We start from the raw sequence: 16,614 nt of genomic DNA, 5'->3' as shown, positions 1-16,614 counted from the left end.
ATCCACCCTCCAAAAATAATTTGGACCTGCTTGTCGGTGTTTACTGTGATTTTTCTCACACTTGTTCGTTCAATTCTAACCATAATTTTTGATACCAAGAGCAGTTGGGGTTCTTTAAATCCTTAAACGAGACACAGAGACAAGAAAGTTAATTTGACATCGAGCATAACAAACCCACGAGCACGAGTCGATTCAATCGATCGGGAATTCGAAGCAAAATTGGGCACAAAAGAGGCAAAGTTCGAAACGTGTCGCGATGTTGTTTCAACTCGGCGTATATTCGAATCGAATCGAGGTTCCTTGAGAATATTTACAATTCGGGATGAAGGTAACATCGCATATTTTTCAAGTGAGAAGCGTATGGAAAATGGTGAAACAGCCATTAGCGATAAGATATTGATCGAAAATATGCTAACATTGAGTCACTTATCAACGTTTTGAGGAGGTTATCGATAAAGTCTTTGTTTTTTTTATTATATTCTCAAAATATTGTACAAAAATTGTGAAAAATCGATCGATGATAGCACAAGAGAGGAATGATAATGCGAGCATGAATCATTATTTCTTACATAATTCGGCGAGCCAGATAGTTACGATTTTGAACGAAGGACCGAGGATGAAGGAACAAATCTCTGGAATGGTAATTCGCTAAGTTTTTCAAAACGTTTTTTTGCATCGAAGGCGACGTTTCGACTGGATCTATCAAACCAGACATCCACGTGTACGTCCTTCAACTCTTGTCGAACATTCCGAACGTGCGCATACAAATTTTCGTTTATTCAGTCACGCGAGCTCAGTTTTGCGTGATACATGAAGGATGAGCGAAGAGATATTATCGTGGTGTGTGCACTCCGAGATAAAAATCGTGATAATTCGGCACACGTGGCTTCGGAGGAAAAAAAATGAATATCGATTGAACGATATATTTGCAATATTTGAAAATACGATTCGCTCGCTTATTTTCTCGTCGATCGTAATCGATGCGTGAAAATCTGTTGCTCGTTCACTTTTTGCGGTAATCTTGCAAGCATTGTAATACCGCGTGTCTCGTCCACTTCCGATGCCGCAATTCGCCTTATCTCAATGGCCGAATCGATGGACAAATCGATTGTAATTTTCCTAACAGAAGACGATCGAGCTCTTCAAGTGATCGACACCAATTTCGACGATTTGAGTTCGTCTGCCACTTTCGTGCACAAAAATCGCGAAGATTTCGAGGTTCACGAGCACCCGTGTGTCTCGCGGATTCGAGTCCTTGGCTCCCGATTTTTTGGCTCACTTGCAAAGCAATGAAATTTCAGAGGCGCTTGTTGCCGAATCTACGACGAATTTTTGCTTATCTTTCACGCACTGCGCGCGGTCCGCTTTTTTTTCTCGTCCTTTCGTGTTGTATAACGCTGGGGTATTCTTTTAGCGCGTGCAAATTAATGAGTCTGAAGAAAAAGAAGAGTTTTTATCGGACAGCCCCGAATATTTTCGTATCTCTCTCGCTCTCTTCGGAGCTTCCAGCTCTCTGCTTCTTATCCTTCCTTCTGATTGGATTAGAGTCGCACGTGGTGTTTCGAAGTCCAAGGTTACAGGGGCCCGATGGGACATTCGAGTTGGGAAAAGAAATATATTTTATTCGCAATGCACAAACGTTTGGCAGGCGAGACGCGGAGATTAGTTTGTGGGTCAGGACGCTTACATTTTTTGTTTTCATCCGAGATATTTTCGAGACTGATATCGATTGCTACTTTTCGTAGTCCCATTTTTTCGCAACGATAAGAAAATTTATATACGGATTCGAGCGAAATTATTGACGCAAGATGAACCAATTTCTCGTCTTAAATTGACTGGAACATGAACTCATTTCGGCAATCGATTTGACGCCAACGTTTTTATCCTATTCTGAATGATAACTGCAAACAACACGTGTAAAAAATGATCGCGTGGAAATATTTAAAGTTATGATATCGAAAACGAAACTGAATTTTTTCGGCAGATTTCATTGCTTTGTTGAATATATAGTTTGAGTGGAAAATTATGCATTTTCATAGGATTACAGGCAACAACGCTGCTGGCCCTACGCGCCCACTCTAAGGGGGAGTCCTGCTTTAGAAAGTTCAAAAAATCGATTGTTTTCGGGAATGTTTTTAGGATAGACCGAAATCACCCACAATTCCGAACTTTTCGGTGCACGTTTGCCGGTGCGAGACGAGTTATGACGCTGAAGTTTGCAACGTTGGAGTCCAACGAAATGATTTTAAAAAACTCTCAATAATTCCAGCAAATTTCCAATTTTGTTCCCTGCCGAATTGGCAATTCGTCATTTTTCAACCTACACCAAAGATTCGGGAAATAAATAATTGGTAATTTATAAATGTTTTTTTCCTTCGTTTCATTGGACTCCAACGAGAGAGGTGGAAAAAAATGTCCATAACACAAAGCGAAGGTGGAATGGAAGACCATTCAACTGAAATTCCATGACTCCTTCAATCACAAAATAAGATGCTCGCTCTATTGAGATGTAAATTAGGCTAAAACATCGTCAATTCTCATAACCTCAATCAATTGATAAATTAGGTGCTTATCACTCGCAAAATTTCGCGTCCATTTGAGAATATCCGTACTGTTATACAAAACCCACTGATTTTTCATTATTCTGCATTTTCGAACATTTTATGAAAAGCTTTTTAGAATATTTATTGAGTAGTCGTGAGTTAATATTTCGATTCGGAATCTATGGTCGGGGGAATGATAATCGATGAGTACACTTTTACGTATGGATTTTATTGAATGCTGTGTAATATTTTGCTGCTCTCATTACTCCTTTCACAATCTAATTTTCTTTTGTAATATTAAAATTTTTTAAAATACATCGTTTTAATTGAATGAGCTTGCTTTAATGTGGTTATTCCCGGACAAAGTTTTTTCAATAAGCATCGGAATATGCAGCAATTTCCGCTTCCCGTACTGCAAGTTCTTCGGAAGTCCATTCAGATGTGTCCTCCGGATCGGAAAGCTCCTTTACGTTCCCCCAATCTGTCAACAAAAATGTTTTGACCATTTGAATGAAGTTAATTTTTCCATTCGAGCAACGAACCAAGCGTTCCCGGAATACTAAACGTGGTGGGTATGGTTCAAATAACGTGACGACCATGAAGTCGTACGGTCGGTTTAGAAGGGAACTCGTAAGAAACGAAATGGTTGGAAGAAAATAATCGAAATCCATACTCACGATATTCATCATCTTCGTTGGCCAGCTAAAAGAACCAAACATTACTGAATTAATGAAAAAACCCGGAAAACCCAAAGAAGAATCGTGTGTTCTTACCGAAACGTGAATCGCGACGAGACATAGAAGCAATAATCCTGCCATTGACTTGCAACGGGAAAAAGCTGAAAAGAACGATCTGAATTTGATCCACATTCACTCACAGTAATCGCGTTCAGCACGCGGTCATAATTCCAGTTAAGGTATTCCTTTCCCATGAGTGTATTTTTTGTGGGGCTCTCGAAATTTGGACTGATTCCGAGCCCCTGGGAAGTCGCGGTTACATAAGAAAAGCTTCTGCTTCTGCCATTTTTCCAACTTCTATCGTTAATGCCATGGATTCCTTAAATTTTTTTCTATCTGTAAGACAGTTTGTATAAGGAATTTAGAATTATTTAGTACATTAATAATTGAATTGAAATCTTTATCGAATGTCCGATAACTTGCTTGAAATTTCGCCAATCCATTTGCATACACTTTACTTTACTGTTGTTTAAAATCTGTTGTTTGCACAATATTGGGGTTCGTGAAAGGAATACCTTAAAATCATATCGTACTGCATTAATCCTGAATTTCGAGAATCTATTTTTCCAAGCGCAAACCTCCTTCATACTTCATTTTGAATTTATATTTTTTCAACGTGAAAAATGTAATCCTTCCGGATTTTGAAGAGCTTGTTTCATTACATTTTTTCTCAGTCCACAGTTCCCGTTTAAATATCTCATCGTTGACGTCGTTTTTCGTAATGAAGAATATAATTCAAAGGTGATCAATGCGGTATCAAGAGGAAAATATACTTACATTTCATGGTGCTAGAAGATGATACTGCGTCGGCAACTCCTCGGTAAACAATGATGTTCCTGGGAATTCGCAGCCATTTATAATGCAAATCGACGATCATTATTACCGAATAAGTTCGTGCGACGTTTTAGAGGTCTAATTACAATAATGACACCAATAATACAAAATTTGACACTAACAATAATTACATTAATAATACAACATTTACAAGATAATTAGTACCTAAGTGTTTCTGTTCTGACCATGAAAAACACAAACGATCTCGCATACTTGTCCATCAACAAATATGCGATTAAATTTTATGCCAAATTTGTGGTACCGGGCGATCTGTAAGCCAAGTTAGATTTTCTTGAGCTTTTTGTCTTTGCGAAGATCAAATTCGTGTACATTCTCCCACGACATGATTTCCGATTTTCGGTATTTGGATAGTTTGAAACATTGGAGCTCGCATATCGCGCGAAACGCAATTTCTAAACTCGCTAAACAATATTTTGTTTTTCCAATCTTCGATTTTTATTAACGCCCCAACCTCCTTGAGAAGAATTGAAGGTAGATTATGCCCGAAAGATCGTATTTTATGAGTGTCTAAATTGGGTGGATTTTAACTTCCTAATTAAAGATATTATCACCCTAAATTAATGTCAGAATTATTAATTCGAAATTGTAAATAAATTATCTCTAGTTATCTTTTGACGAATGAAATTACTAGCCATTAATTAATCGAGGATCCATCACTGACTGAATCCCTGACTAAAATACTATAGTTGTTTATCTAAAAAAATCACTTTAGAGAGCGCAAAAGGAAAATAAAAAAGAAAATGGATCAAGAAAAAGTGTTAATAAAAAGACAGAAGGCTGTGATAGGAGCCAAGCCAAGAATCGTTCAATCTTTATCGTATAATACTTTATTACTAGTAAGACAATCTTCTCTAATTTTTTTCCAGACCCTAATTATATATTTCATTGTTATTGCATACTTTTTAATAAACTTCGTAAGAAGCGTTCATTCGTTATATGGAAAGACGAGCGATTTTTTACGCATATCCCCGTGTATTTTTCTACATATGTAAACACATTTATCTCAATAACCATTAAGACGAACCCTTTAAAATATGATATGCGTGTCAGTCGACTACTCATTGAAACTATGTCTAAATTTCAAGACTTTCTTAAGAGAATCGTTTCGTGCATGAACTACCTTAAAAATTGTATATAGAAATAGACGATAACGTTATTCCCTCATTCGATATTTTTTTGTGGAGTGCTCTTTCGGAATGGATAATATCAGTGAGAGATGAACAATGTTTTTTGCGTCGCCGATGAGTAACTACGATTGAATCGAGACCTGAAAATATTCATCATAAAAAACGATTTTATATTTTCGTCGTTCTATTTGTAAATACAAAGAGCGACCATGTGATAATTATCGAAAGAGGAAAAACAACAGCCCGAGGGGTGGAGTTATCGAGAAGAGCTCAAATAAATGAAAAAATAAAGCATCGTAAATGAGAATAAAAGAGAAGTCGTTGAATAACAAACTAGTAGAAAGGATAGCACTTCTGTACAGTACACATCAGTACTTTTATACACATATAAGCACTGGATCAGTCTCGCCTTCTTGCCACACACTTTTATGCTCTCCAACATATTTTTACTGAGGAGTTTTTACGCTCGAGTGATCACAATAGAATTATATTAACGATACAACTGTTATATGAGAATGTGGCTACGTATGGATATGCATCAGTTCATACACAACGAAACAGACCAGTTTCTTGAGAATAAAGATGGTATCGTTTGCGAACCTTTTGTAACGAAAGAATACTACACAAAAAATGTCAATCCAACCAACACGAATAAACGAATTTCTATATTTAAAAGAAACCCCTTCGCTATAGAAATATTTTTATACCATCAGCAGGCAAAGTCGTCTAAAAAAAATCGGATAACAATGACAATACGAAGGAGAAATAACGAGGCAATAAATTCATAGGTTGCTAATTTTTTGTATGTTGAACTACATCTCGAGGTAATTCATCGCTGACGTTAAAGTTCGTACCAATAAATATGCAAGGAGATTGTCGACTCTTGGAAATATCTCAACACGCCAGAGTATCTATAGATAATGGATTAAATCTACTTAGTAAAGCGTTTCAACATTTGATTTTCTCTCTCTCTCTCTCTCTCTCTCTAAAATAACAGTTTGATCACCAGCGTATTGGCAGTCCGCAGCTGAGCCCCGCTTTGTGCCCCTTTAATGACTTAGCAACAGGTCTTACCGGGTCTTACGTTCGGACTTGTGCCTTCTGATGTATATTTACTTAGCCATCAGAACTTATCGTACACATTATACGTGAGTCCATGTGTATCTATGCTTTCACATTATCGCTATTCGTAAAACGCAGAGAAAAGTGCGTTTTCCAGTCGCGATATGTGTGCACTGTTGGAAGCCTCTGAAAGGTCAGATCTGCGGGAAAGTTCGAGTTTTCCTATTTTTCTTACATTCATCTTGGACTCGAGCTCGTCATCAAAATCATAAGAAATAATTAAGCATGGATAACGCATTCGCAGCGTTTTTGTTCGGTCCGATTGGTACGAGGGCCTTCGACGTAATGTTGAAACACCAGAAGCATCAAGCATCACTCAATCGCGAACAATTTTAATGACGGGAATCGATACTAGAGAAATTTTAGTTCCTGCTTTTTCTATAAATTTATAAAATGTCATCAAGTGAAACTAGAATGTGTGACGACATCAAATTCCCTCTGGATTTAGCTATTTTTGGCACTGAAAAACGCTCGATGACAGTGTGGAATTAATAAATGATCGAAGAGACGAGTCTATCGATTGAGTTTGAAAGGAAAAAAAGACTTCCGGTGCAACAACTCGTTTACTGCATATCGGAGGCTGTCGATGCTGCATTCGCATTCCTACTTTTTTCCTATAAATAGAGCAAACCTTACGACGGAGTTGAACAAATAGAATTGTTAACTCTTCCATCGTGTGACGTGGTCACTCGAATCGCAACTTTCTCTCGGGCAAACTGACACATTCGTGCAGACATACAGCCTTGGCCAAAAGCACTGGGAACCCTGCGAGTTTTCCTGGAGGGCTAAAAACGAATTTCTCAACGAGAAAGCGTCGTTAGGAAATTTAACAGAGGGGCCTGCTTTGAAGCGGACAGTTTCAGCTTTCTCACTTTGTTTTGTGAATGAGAAAATGAGAAATCAGTGATATTTTCAAAACGACGTGCTGGGTGCAAGAATAATCGTAGAAACGGGAAAAGAAAAAGAAGAGTAAATTCGAAATTGTCCTCTGTAAAAGCGCGTTCGTTAAATTGACTTACGACACCTTCTCGTTGAGATATTCGAGGATTTCTTCTGCGTGCGTCGAGAAAACTCACAGGGTGCCTAATACTTTTGGCCAAGGCTGTATATTTTTCGAATTTTCAAAGAAGCTTCATTAACATTCGGGACCATGCCATACACAGTGAGCGGTTCTCTCCACCTTTGTTCACTGTCAGCACGATCGTAAATCGGACGTCACGTTACGGCGGTGTATACACCAAGAGTATATTCGTATGATTGATTGATCGTTCATATATATTTATCGATGATTCTCCAAAGTTAATAAATACCCGAGCTCTACGACAGTACAATATACAAAAATTCTTACAAAATACTAAAAAATGTTTTTTCATTTCTATTGCTCCTGCGGATGCGCTTTCGGCTTTTCACTGCAACCACACTTTTTTCCTCGTTCTTATTCTTGCGAGACGGCCCTCCTCTGTCTTGAGCATTTTTTGAGATTTCGTTCCGGTTGGATTACCAGAAAATCCGAAAAGCATCTCGCTCGGTGAATTATGCGCGAACTACTGCATAGCTGAGCGGTCACCCATCCAAGTATTGGCCTCCCCCGAGGCTGTTTATAGCTTTGAAAATCACCGAAATACGGTAACAATCCTACTCATGCTTGAAAAAACATTCGTATTTTCACGTAGTAAGGAACAATTGTAAGGAGAATGAAACACTCGAACGGAATCGTATCGAGGAGATAAAATATTTTGAAAATGTTTTTTACTGACTCACGTTCCTCGTGATTATCGAAATTAATTGTTTTTTTCCACTATCAGCCGAATGACCAATCGATTGATATGTACGTGAAACAGTGTCCGGCCTAATCGACCGTGTAAAAATAACAACGTTCGAAATAACGAAAAAAAAAACCATGAACAAGAAAACCGTTCATGAAAATGACCACGACAATAATAGTCGTCATTTAAAATGACCGTTGTGTTTGTAATCACTCGAATATGGAGAATAATTGAAATATTCATTTGAAATATTGATTGCGGATAAATATGAAACCCTTTGCGGGACTTTTCATTACTAGATTCGAAATACTTGATTATAAATTTATTGTTTATTGTTTATAACGTGTTCAACATCTCGAGATCTCTCGAGAGCACCCACCCAGCAATTCTTTTCCTTCGCATTAGTAGCTTCGTGTACACTGACATGCGAGACATTGACATAAAAAAATCGCTGAATTTTAAGAAAGATCATGCGTTACTTGTGATTGAAAAAAGCAACTGAACTTCTTTGCTCTTTTTAAGTTAAAATACTTTCGTAGTAAAATCGTCAAGCAAAGTGTGATAACAGCCATTTTCTAGTTATATGCGTATGCATTTGTCATTATACTCGTTAACCTCAAACGAGAGTTTTTCTTTTTCCATTCCCAAGTGATTTTCACCAGTAACAAGGCTTTCTCAAGACATCATCGATGTCTAAAAACATTCTATTTTCTTATTCTCGTTTTTGGCTCTCTAAAGTTGGGAGGATCCTATTTCATTAAATCCGAATCGTCGCACAGCAAGTGCGTCTGTCCTAGGAGCATAACCCTTAAAAAAATGTGATTTTCGTGAATTTTTTTCTCGACAACTGGACGGTAGATTCTACAATAATTCCGGGAGTAGATGCTCGCAGTATATTTCTAGAATATTTCCGAATCTTAACTATTAAAGTTCGAGATTCTATTTCTATATTAGATTGACACGATCTTCCTTAATTCGTCGACACAAAATTCTTGGAGAATTAATGACAGTATTACCGTATCATCGAAATCATTAAAACAGCGTTTGAAAAGACCAAAATTAAACTACCCAAAATTATCAACAACAATATTAGTGAACGAATTAAAATATGCCTGGACAAACAGGGAGGCAACTTCTGAGAATTGAAAATCTTTTTTCAAGATAAATTCGATAATAACTTAAAATTAAAATAACGTTAGTCTTCTGTGACTGCAGAACGAACATTGAAAAAAGGTCATTCGACTCAAATGTTTCTTTGAACGCAGTCGATTCCTTTCCCTCAACCACCAATCCCAATTCACGAAGCATTTTTCTTTTGTGATCAATAGTGAACCACACAAACAGGCACTTGGAAAGAAGTTTCGTTAAAAAGAGTGAAGTTGTATTGAATAAAACTTGCTTCGGTATCCACGGTCGTTCGTCTCGCGTTGCTTCGACCCATATGCGTGGCAAAGCGATGAAAACGTTGTCTTCAGGATGTGAAACAGATACGAGGCAATTTTCAAGAGTGCACCGATCAAAAATAGCGTATATATACGTGTACAAAGGAGTTGGAGGCAGAGATAAAGAGACGAGAGGAGGCGAGAGAGCGTCGGTGAAAAAGAGCCAATGAACTTGAGTGACCCACGGGCATGAGAAGTCGCGCGATCTGCGGAACACGGTGCGTTCTCTCGCTCGCCGAGTGTCCCAAAGCTCCATATCGCTAGGTGGGCGCCATTCTCTGACACCGATCCCGCTCCTACGAGACTCTCGTTGCACAATATTCGAACTCGCGATATCGCGTATCTCGATCATGCTGCGAAATTGTGATTAAATAAATAAGGATTATCAACGATTATAGCGACAGCCTGGCGTCTGGAATATTTTACCTCGTGAAAAAAAGATTTTCCAACTTTGTCAATAAAAACAAACGATACTCCCGGCACCCGAGGAATAAGAGTCGCGTCGCTTCTCGAATACGCCGCGAGAATGTTGATCGAGAAATAAATGAAAAAATACCACACCAGACATCGACGGAATACCGACGCTGGCTCCCCGGTTGAAAGTGATGGGGAAAATGATAATTACTTAAAAGGGCCGAGCATCCTTTCCTGGAGGGAGATAAGAGATTGATCGAACTCTTTAACGTCGTCAAATGAAAGAGGAGAATTAGAAAAAAACTCGTCCTACGATCTGAATCTCTGAATTACGTAATTCAAAGATATCTTTCAAATTATCGATATATTTAGATCAACGTGCACTCCATGTTTCATCAATGGAAACAAAGGACTTGAATACTTTTTCACGAACAAGAATATTCCAATCAAAGTCCTGTCATGACAACGCCCTGCGGTCTGAGCTGTTTTCGATTGAAACGTTCGTAAGTCTACAGGATTATCGTACAATATTCAGACAAACTTCATGTTCCTTTGTTCGAAGAGTTGAATGAACGAGTAAATAACAATTCAGCGACACTCATAACCGATCATGTTCCATTTGAACCATTAGACACGAATATTCACCGAAATGAAGCGTTTTTATTATTCCAGTCCCCTCAATTTTCGTTGAATTGGACCCGCGTGCTTTTCACAATTTTGGGAGAGGCCAATACTCGGATGGGTGGCCACTCGGGCATGCGCCAATCACCGAGCGAAAAGCACTTTTTCTGAGTTTCTGACTCTCCCAACTTTTCACACGGAGAGACTTTTATGGCAGAAATTACTGTTTTTTACAGTAACGTCGGACCACATCAATATTGCAATAATAATCGCTACAGAGTGTGTCAAATAATGCGATGCAATAATGCAATTTGGGGAACCACAGTTCATCGTTAACGCGCTGTACTATATCAAAAATGAACACCGAGCGCATTTTGATCAAAAACATAGTAAATAATGAAATGATTCGATGAAAATTTAGGAGATAACATGGCAGTCGTTTCTCTGTGCTATACGAAAAAATGCATAGTTTCGTATCTTTCCTTTTACCACACTGAATTTTGCTCAATTACATAGCAAAATTCACGCTCCCACCAATTATATGAGGCGTTGCGAGTATAATCATGAAAATTAACCAGTGGCACATAGTAAAATTTCAAGCAATTTATCCAGTCCAATTCACCAACTTTTAACATTTCGCCAAAGACACGAGCGACACTCAGATATCGATACGTCGTTCGATGTAAGAATGTCGCAGACCTAACTTTTGCTTGTCGTACATAGTAAAATTTGAGATAACTGCTTTCGGCATCAAAATTACTATGCACTTTGGTGAAATGTAATAGAATGTAATAGAATGACGATATAGCGCTGCTATAAAACAGCAAATTCATCCGAAATATTCGTATAAAAGTCTCTCCGTGCACAGTTTCTTTTCGTGCACTAGCGAAGCTGCGCATGCACTCCACGGTGGTCTCGCGCCAATGGGAGCAGTGAAGTGTCACCTGGTCGATGGATTGGCTCTTAGAAATCCCAAAGAATCCACATGACAATGGATTAATAAAACAGTTCATTAATGTCAACGCCAGCAGGAGATAGAGAAAAGAAAAGTGGATAAAAAGGGACTAAATCGAGCACGAATCGTATTGAGTCTAAGAGGATGATGTGCTTCGATGATTAACAGAGTTCTTGGCTCAAATCTCCATGTAAAATACGTCTGGAATCGATCGACGATTTCATCTATAAATAAGATTATTCGCTTTTCATTATTACAACGACTTGCCTCTCAGCTCTCCGGTTCCCCCCTCTTTCCTCCTCATTAAGACTTTGTCCTCGTTGTGCGCGAGCACAATCCCACGTTCGAGTCGTCCGGGCGGTCATTGCCCGGCTGAGCTACTGTCGAGCGTTGTGCAACACAGTAACGTGAAATGCTGCCATTTTCCCCCATTTTATTATATAACAATACAGAGAGCTGAGACGTATTTAAAGTACTCGAATCATTACTTATTTCGTCGCACTCCTGCTAGTTTCGTGGAATTACGATGCCACTGTTTTCAACGGTTTTTAACAGATCTTAATATTGGAAATGATGGGCGTCCTGCGTCTCTCCAGGAGTATGGTTCCTCCGGTGCAAATCGCTGAACAGTTCACCACTCACTCGATCGATTCACGTTCGCACGAAATGCGGTGCACAACTCGGAGGAAAGTGACAAATTTTCAGAGATTCTGTCCAGTTTGATTATATTTTCTTCGTGTTGTTTTATAAATTGTGGCATTTAAATTCGCAGCGTTCATTTTCTCCCTTCGCTCTGCCCGTTTCCCTTTTTTTCTGCGTTTTTGCGCTTTTTTCGACGTTGATTTTTCATTGCGTCGGAGCACGGTACACCTGTCGTGTCCAGTCGGCATCGAGGGTTACACACGCTCGATGTGTGCACATATTTTCATAGATACGTGCACGCGGACGTACAGAATGTTCCAGAAGTCGAGAACGCACACGCTGGACTCTGCGATGAAAATTTTGCACACTTTTTCTACGTCACAGAATCGTTCCACGGAGATAATTGAGCGGTCGTTTTTACCGCAAGCCTTTCGAGGGGACGCGCGCTCGCAGGTTTTTACTCGCGAGCGAATAGTTTTTTCAACTTGTGAAACGTACAACTTCGAATGCTGCACACAACTCTGGAACGTTTTTTCAATGATGCTGCAGCGATGGAGTCCAGCGAAATGATCCAAAAAAGCCTCCAATAATTCCAGTCATTCTCCAATTTCGTTTCCTCCGTCGAATTTGCAATTCGTAGTTTTTCAAGCTGCTCAGACGCCTCGTGAAATAAAAAATTGGTCAAACACGAATGTTTTTTTCCTTCATTCCGTTGGACTCGAACGTTGCAAACTTCGCCGTCGCTTTTTTCGTTACTTTTCCCCTGTAGACGCAGCGCGGACCAATTCAATAAACGGCATTTTAAGGGGGAGGGCTTCAATCCCTCTTTTTTTCTATTCAATGATATTCCTGAAGCTCGGTACTCCGATCTGAAAACGATAAACTTTCGCCATTTTGATTTTTTCACACAATAAATGTTACTTGTCATTATTAGTAACCAAAGAATCACGAAACTTGTATAACCGATTCTAAAATGCGCCAATTTCCTTGCGGTGGTCACGGGGCGGCCATTAATAGTTTCAGTATACTTCCCCCCCCCCACCCCGCGTTTTCGTTCCACTTTGACGGAATCACGTTCGAACTGAAAATAATGAAAATACGTAGCGATTTTCGAACCGATATTCCAAAGGTAGAAACAAACAAGGGCTTCGACGAAAATGATAAAAGTGAGAAATCCTCGTATCCGAAAATACGGTCCTGTGCAAAGGCGCACCCTGCGGCTGTTCGATGCGCTCAAAAAGTCGAATATCTCGATTAAAAGTGATGGGAGCAAACGAGAGCGATTTTTGAGCAGCCGATTTCACAAAAGTTGTGCATCGGAGAAAAAAAATAGACAAATAATTATTTTCCAGAGTTCGCCATTCCACGGTAACGGAGCGAGTCTCGAGCCTTTGTTTTTTGCAGTCCCTGTACGAGCTCTGCGACGCGTGGGTACTCGTATATCGACGATACGTGTGTAAAAGTACACAGATATTTTCGAGTGCATATTTTTGTACGTAAGGATGAACGCACAGATGCGGGCGAGCCAGCAGCAGCGCGAGCGTGAGTCGTGCATGTGTTTTTGCGTGCGCGCGCAACTGTTACGCCAGCAGAAACCTTGACTTTATTGGAGAGCAGTGCTCTCGCCCTAAGGCACAAAATACATGTATGAAATCTCGTTGACGAGTGTTGAGAAGTGGAGTTTTTTTGACTCTTTTCTTTCCACTTCGCTCATGGAAAATATGGAGACTAATGAATTAACTTTGGGCAAACGTCGAAATGCGCGTGCCTCCGATATTCACCGGTGATCAAAGCGAGGGCTGAAAGAGAAACGAATAAAAGCATGTAGAAATTGTAAAACCGTCAAAAAGTGACGTTCCACAAGAGTTGAAAAAGCTCGTGAGCTCGAGTCTTCAAACTCGCTTGGTTTCGGTTTCCCATCGGTACGTTTTTATTTCAGTGTTTATTAGATTTCGTACGATATTATGTGCTCTCGATCGACTCTTTATCTCCACTCTATTTCAGTCCACTGAGATAAGTCCATTACAAACACATTATACGCCTGCGAGTGTATGTACAAATATTGCGTGAGGGGATCGTGCGACGAGTTTTTTTTTCAAACTTTTCGTTAGAGCCTCCGACTCTGGCAAATATTATCGATAACTGTGTCATTCGAAAGGCTCAAAAATAGTCCACACCTTGGCTCGATGTTATCAGGAGATCGTACACGGAGATGTCTGCACGTGAAAAATTATTGCGTTCAACTTTTCGTGTGGAACCACGTCGACTATTGCGAGCAGGAGTTTTTGTTTTGGGTTTCAAAAAAACATGGAAAATTGCCTCGCCACGCTTGGACGTGGCGCTCCATAACGATATTTCCGTGTGAGATTCCCTCCGGACATCGCCGCGTCAGCTATTCAGACGATTTCCTCAATTCATTGATAACGATAGCTCAAATTTTCCTTCCACTGTTTCGTGAACACGACGATCATGATTTCAATTTCAAGTCGAAGAATCATTGGTGGGAACGTCATTTGCTGTCATTGCGTCATGTGTGGCTGCATTTCAATGTAGCGAATCGAGTGCTCTGAAATAATGACGCTGAAGTTTGCGCGTTGAAGTCCAACGAATGGGTTCAAAAAACCCTCCAATTATTCCAGTAATTTTCCAATTTCGTTTCCTGTCGAATTTGCAATTCGTAGTTTTTCAACCTGCACCGGACGCTTCGCGAAATAAAAAAAAAAAACAGGTGAATTACAAATGTTTTTTCCTCCATTTCGTTGGACTGCAACGTTGCAAACTTCAGCGTCGTCTGAAATACGTCAACACTGCGAAATCAATTGAGTATGAAATCTCGATGAACAGATTTGATTTAAAAAAATAAATAAATAAATAAATAAAAAAGAAATAAAAAAAATTATTTGAGAGCTTCTTTTTCATCAAAATGAAAATTCAAAAAGAAAATCGTGTGTCGTAGAATCACTCCGTCGATTCGGTTTTCGTTTCCCGAACGATCAATAACTTAATGAAAATAAAAGTTTCAATAAATTTTGATTCGTATTAACGAAGACAGTCGAATGAAAATTTAAAAATTGCTTCTTCCAGTGCTGAACGAGATACGTGACGAATTTAAAAACAATTTCGTGTTGAAAAAACAAAACCATACGTTTACGTTTCGCTTGGCGAAGACGTTTGATCTTCATGTACACGTGAGTGATCGTGTACGTGTGTAAAATGTACATCACAAAAGTCTGACAGAAGACAACTTTTGGAAGCATACAGAACCACACGACGCATGTACGTGGATGCCTATTTTCCTCTTCCTTCTTTCCGCAGTTCGCACAATCTTCGTGTACAAAATAGATTTTGCAGACAGGACACAATTCTTCTTTTTTCCTTTTATATTTTGCTTCTACGCAGTTAGTAAAACCCGATACGAGTGAGGTGAAGAGGAAACATACAAAACACAGTGGCGACGAGTTTATCTTCGGAGCGAGAGCCTGTTTGAGTTTCTCCGTCGATTGGAGAGAATTGACAGAGAAATAAGAGGAAAAAATCTCATACGAAAAATAACGTGTTTTCACTGGATAAACCATTTGGTTAACTACGAAACTCAGGATCGTTGGCAACGTTTTGAAAATTACTTCGTTCAAAACATCGGCCGATTCGGGGCTTCCGTCCTCTCGATTTATCGCTCTTACATTTTTTCCAATTTATTTTTTACTCGTGAAAAAATGGTATTGCGAGAACAACGGAGATGGTTGCAAATTAAAAAAAATTCCACGCCGAAATATTAAAATTTCAGCCCGTTTTTGTCGTCGTCCTGCTGGTGGATCGAAGTTTTTTTCAGTCCGTTAAAAACCATATCGAAAAATGTTCAATTCAATGTGTGTCAGGCAACTGATTCATTTCCTCGAACGCAGGTTTTCAAAGTTTTTCAGCGAAATTCGTGGCCTCCTTTTTTGCTTTTTATTTCAGCAAATTATTCCCAGGCCTCGATTATCTTTTTAAAAGAACTTACAAAAGAAGAGTAAACTTTCGAGAAATTTCGAGAAGGTTACTGTGACGTTTTATCTGCTGAACTACCACGTTCCCAGTTATTTTATAGTAGGTCGATTCTGTATTCGCATATATCAGAAATTCATTGAATTTGCTATTCGATAGAATGACGCAGATAGTTTCTTCGTACAGTTTGTATTTATACACGTATCCAATGAAATACGATTGAAATTTGGAAATTGGCCAAATGGATCAGGTAAAAAAAACATTATCAGAGACCTCGATGGAGCTTTTCAATCTGGAACAAAGAACGTTCACAGAAACCTTCCATGCTCCGTCAATGCACATCGACCGTTAGAAAATCAGTTAAAATAATGTGCGTGTGCCGATATAATGTTCAATTCCCTCATTC

General features: G+C 39.1%; 2 protein-coding genes across 4 annotated transcripts in view; both read right to left on the bottom strand.

Annotated features, from left to right (window-relative positions):
* Lk6 (Lk6 kinase) overlaps window positions 1-16,614 on the bottom strand; it is a 72,879-nt gene that overhangs the window by 41,338 nt on the left and 14,927 nt on the right. The window lies entirely within an intron of this gene.
* Window positions 2,752-10,072, bottom strand: LOC122419018 (uncharacterized). 2 transcript variants are annotated; one of them, XM_043433246.1, is made up of 5 exons: window positions 9,550-10,072; window positions 4,058-4,116; window positions 3,317-3,381; window positions 3,221-3,245; window positions 2,752-3,024 (listed from the first exon to the last, which is right to left on the bottom strand). In XM_043433246.1, the coding sequence occupies exons 1-5, from the start codon at window positions 9,942-9,944 to the stop codon at window positions 2,915-2,917; spliced, it is 654 nt and encodes a 217-aa protein (XP_043289181.1). In that variant the 5' UTR covers window positions 9,945-10,072; the 3' UTR covers window positions 2,752-2,914. The 2 variants fall into 2 exon arrangements, with proteins under 2 accessions (XP_043289181.1, XP_043289182.1); XM_043433247.1 differs by lacking the exon at window positions 9,550-10,072 and adding an exon at window positions 4,280-4,693.

The sequence above is a fragment of the Venturia canescens genome, chromosome 1 (genome assembly GCF_019457755.1).
Source record: "Venturia canescens isolate UGA chromosome 1, ASM1945775v1, whole genome shotgun sequence".
Classification (NCBI taxonomy): domain Eukaryota; kingdom Metazoa; phylum Arthropoda; class Insecta; order Hymenoptera; family Ichneumonidae; genus Venturia; species Venturia canescens.
This window is presented reverse-complemented; position numbering and strand designations above follow the sequence as displayed.